This window comes from Centruroides sculpturatus, unplaced genomic scaffold, assembly GCF_000671375.1.
Source record: "Centruroides sculpturatus isolate CEXI.00-Female unplaced genomic scaffold, Cexi_2.0 scaffold242, whole genome shotgun sequence".
Taxonomy (NCBI): domain Eukaryota; kingdom Metazoa; phylum Arthropoda; class Arachnida; order Scorpiones; family Buthidae; genus Centruroides; species Centruroides sculpturatus.
Genome location: NW_019384574.1, coordinates 184413 through 188134, shown reverse-complemented (window position 1 = coordinate 188134; position 3722 = coordinate 184413). Strand labels below are relative to the sequence as shown.

General features: G+C 29.9%; 2 protein-coding genes across 2 annotated transcripts; both read left to right on the top strand.

The window, feature by feature from the left end:
* Positions 1 to 648: 648 nt before the first annotated feature.
* LOC111624294 (cytochrome P450 4C1-like) lies at positions 649 to 1682 on the top strand. Its single transcript, XM_023367105.1, has 4 exons — positions 649 to 844; positions 905 to 971; positions 1064 to 1243; positions 1307 to 1682. The coding sequence occupies exons 1-4, from the start codon at positions 782 to 784 to the stop codon at positions 1471 to 1473; spliced, it is 477 nt and encodes a 158-aa protein (XP_023222873.1). The 5' UTR covers positions 649 to 781; the 3' UTR covers positions 1474 to 1682.
* A 507-nt stretch (positions 1683 to 2189) lies between these two features.
* On the top strand, positions 2190 to 3116 carry LOC111624254. Its single transcript, XM_023367065.1, has 4 exons — positions 2190 to 2508; positions 2582 to 2694; positions 2764 to 2851; positions 2927 to 3116. The coding sequence occupies exons 1-4, from the start codon at positions 2415 to 2417 to the stop codon at positions 2989 to 2991; spliced, it is 360 nt and encodes a 119-aa protein (XP_023222833.1). The 5' UTR covers positions 2190 to 2414; the 3' UTR covers positions 2992 to 3116.
* The last annotated feature ends 606 nt before the right edge of the window (positions 3117 to 3722 follow it).

Here is a 3722-nt window from a genome sequence, read left to right as displayed (position 1 = left end):
CAAAAAAATATACGTATTTTGGAAATGTTGAGTCGAATTAGTCTAGAATCGATTAATTTTATGAAAGAAAACCTTTCAAACAGCCGTAGTCCGTAAACTATGATTCCTACAAAATTGATTCATAAAGAACGGAACGTATCTACCGTCTTATAGGGGGATCTACTGTACAATTGAAGGAATTTAAAGCAAGTAATATCAGAAATGATAACCGAAAAATTTTGTAGTCCGAAACAATTTAAATTCATATGATTTAATTAATTAATTTAAATCCATATATTCCTAACCGAATAACCGAAACACTTCGTGAATCGGGGCTAGTATTGTATTTTGACGGTGATGATAATTTATTTTATATTGGTATAAATAACTTTTTAAATCGAAAATATAGAATTTGTAAATTGGGGATGTTTTGTGTCATTGCGTACTTTTTTATTCAGTTTGGAGCTTTTATCCAATTTGGAAGTTTGAAACTTGTTTTTTAATTAAAATTACTCGGTAGATCCGCGGCAATCACTTGCTGCAAAAAATGACGTTGTGGATTACAGTATAAAGTGGTATGACAGGAATATAAAAGAATAGCGATATTTGTGCATGTCATATCATAATTTTACAAAATATCAATAATATAGAAAGCAATTTTACATTTATTTTCAATGTACTTTAATATCAGGGTTACGACTCAACCGCCCACGTTCTGTCCTGGGCTCTTTATTTTCTGGGAAGATTCCACGAAATACAAGAGAAAGTGTATCTAGAATTGCAAGAAATTTTCAAAAATGATATGAATAGAGATATTACTATCGATGACCTGACGAAAATGACGTACTTGGAATGCGTAATTAAGGTAACGTTTTAATTTTTTAAAATACACTTAAAGATTAGATTTATATGTTAACAATTTCAGGAGTCGATGAGAATCTATCCTCCTTTTCCTTTGATTGGCAGAAAAAATCCATCGGAAATGAAAATAGGTAAACATTTAAGATATTGCGGTTTGTTTTTAAATAATAATGTTTTACATTTGTTATTGACTTTAAGCGTTACATCGTTGTCATTGAAATAGGTAATTACGTGTTGCCTGCAAATTCGACTCTTGTCATAAATATCTATGGTATTCATCATAATCCTTCTGTTTACGAAAATCCCGAAGTGTTCGATCCAGACCGTTTCCTATTTGAAAACTATAAAAATCTTCATCCTTATGCATATCTGGCATTTGCTGTCGGTCCACGAAATTGTCTCGGTAAGTGATTAGTGAATAAATACAGACACAAAGAATTAGGTCATTAAAATAATTTATTTACAGGAAGTAAACTCGCCATGATTATGATAAAAATGGTTTTGGCAAATGTTCTTCGTAATTTTAAAGTTTACTCTTTAGATCCTCAGGATAAAATCTTAATCTCATACGCAAGTATGTTGACCCCAATATCGGGTATAAGAATGTGTGTAGAAAAAAGACGAATGTTGTAAAATATTAACTAAGATTTGGGTAATTTTCGTTTCAATCGTATATCAATATAAACAAAAGCCTGTATCATATAATCTCGACGAATGCATTTAGAAACTGCATCGAAATAATTCTACCTATTGTTAAACTTTACTCATAAATTGTAATTCATATTTTTATAGATAAAAAGTACGAAAATAAAATGTATATGGTTATTGTTATTAAATCTGCTTCACAATAATACTATTTTTTGCTGTTTATTGCATTTGATTTATTTATAACATTGATAATTTCTCATATTTAAGTTTACGTAAATTAAATTGTAGTTAACGATATGTTCGTATTTATCCGTATTTCATAAAATGGGCTGAACATATATGTTAATGATGTGTTCGATACAAAATACTTGTATTTCATTTTAATATTTTTTTGATAAGCTACAGAATAAAAATTATACAAATCCAAATTTAATAAAAACATTTAAAATATTTGACTAATTAATATGTAAGTCTTATTAACACAAACACTATGGTTATATGTCAGGCAGTTCGCGAAACCTTACTCGCCTTTCATATAAAATGTATACAATTGTGAAAAAAAAAGTCCAAAAACTTAACACTATATTACATATTATAGGAGTAAGAATTGTATTCCATAAATGAAATACAATTTTTTACTACAGAATTACAAGTACAAAACNTATGTAGATGCACGTTAATAAACTGTTTAACTGATATTATATTCGTACAAGAATGAAACGTGAAAGCATTCTTGTAGCAGCCATTCAAATTAAAAAATGCAGAAACACGTTGTTGATAAGTAACGATTCCACCGATTTTAATGAAATTTTTTATATATGAAAAAAAATTACTGCTCGTCATTCTGACGACGCTCGTTATCAACTTTTATTTTTATAACAGACATTAATTTTTCAGAAAATAAAGACAACGGCCAGGAGTTAAAAATGAATCTTCCGACTATGTCCTTTTTACCATTTTTGTGGAACATTGTATTTTCTCAACGTGACAAGAAATACCACAATTCATACATCGGGATACGTATGTCATTAATATTTTATTGGGTAATTTGACTGTTTAAGAATAGATGAAATATTTTTTCGTAACTTTTTAGAAACTTTAAATGTAACTACGGGACTCTCTACGCTATTTCCAAACGAGAAAGTTGCCTGTATAAATATACTTGGATATAAATTAATTTTTTTCTTACATCCAGAATCTGCAAAGGTAATAAAACATGCCTAGTTATGTAATATATTTACTACGAATGTAAATATTCAGTATAACGTTTTGTAGGAAGTATTAAAAAGCAAAAGTTTAATCGATAAGGATTCTACGTATGATTTCTTCAAGCCACTACTCGGAGACAACAGTTTTTTGTCAGGTAATGCATTATTTGATATTTAGTTTACATATGAAATATCGTCGTTTACAGTTTTTTGAATTTAATTAAATAAAGTTCTGACGATGATTGGAGAAAAAGAAGAAAATCTTTCGCTCCACATTTTCATCTTCGGAATCTGAAAAATGATCAAAACGTATTTACGGAGCATTCAAACGTCTTAGTCGAAAAACTCAAACAATTGCAAAAAAATGAAGTATTCGATATTCTGAAATTGATGAAATATTGCACTCTCGACATAATTGCAGGTATTACTCTCTATTGTAAAATATTTAATTAAGTATTATAAATATCAATTTCTTTATAGGTAAACATTAAATAAAATATTNCGTATGTACTCGGGGGACCGAGAACCGAGTCGAAATAAAACTTAAAATGGCGACACTCTCTACAAAAGGCAGTAGGAGGTTTGCGAATGCGTTGCTCGTTAGAAAGTTGGAAATGCGTACGTTGCGAAATCGAATTTTGACAAACGAATATTTGAAAAAAATCCATTTACTTGTCCCGTGTTATTCCCGACATATCTCGTTTCAGCATCAGAACTTTTTTCAAAGTACAGTAGTACCTCAGGATACGCACCAGCATACGAAAATTTTCAGGATACGACAAGAAATTTGAATGTGATTTTGATTAACGGTACGAATAAAAAGTCACCATACGACGTTACGTGAGTTCGCAGCGCCATTTTTATTCACTTCTCTTCATTGGTTTCAGTTTACGCGTTTGCTTCGTCCTGGAAGGATCTCGCTCGATAAAAAGAATTTTGAGGTATTATCAGAAAAAGACTGATTTTATTGAAAAGAAACATTTAGAAAAGGTTCACACTGACCATATTGCTGCTCAGAGTAATGAC

Coding starts and splice junctions, on each gene's coding strand:
- LOC111624294 (XM_023367105.1), top strand. CDS start 782: ATGAATAGAGATATTACTATCGATGACCTGACGAAAATGACGTACTTG. Junction 845..904: donor ACTTGGAATGCGTAATTAAG/GTAACGTTTTAA, acceptor TAACAATTTCAG/GAGTCGATGAGAATCTATCC. Junction 972..1,063: donor TCCATCGGAAATGAAAATAG/GTAAACATTTAA, acceptor TCATTGAAATAG/GTAATTACGTGTTGCCTGCA.
- LOC111624254 (XM_023367065.1), top strand. CDS start 2,415: ATGAATCTTCCGACTATGTCCTTTTTACCATTTTTGTGGAACATTGTA. Junction 2,509..2,581: donor CAATTCATACATCGGGATAC/GTATGTCATTAA, acceptor GTAACTTTTTAG/AAACTTTAAATGTAACTACG. Junction 2,695..2,763: donor TACATCCAGAATCTGCAAAG/GTAATAAAACAT, acceptor AACGTTTTGTAG/GAAGTATTAAAAAGCAAAAG.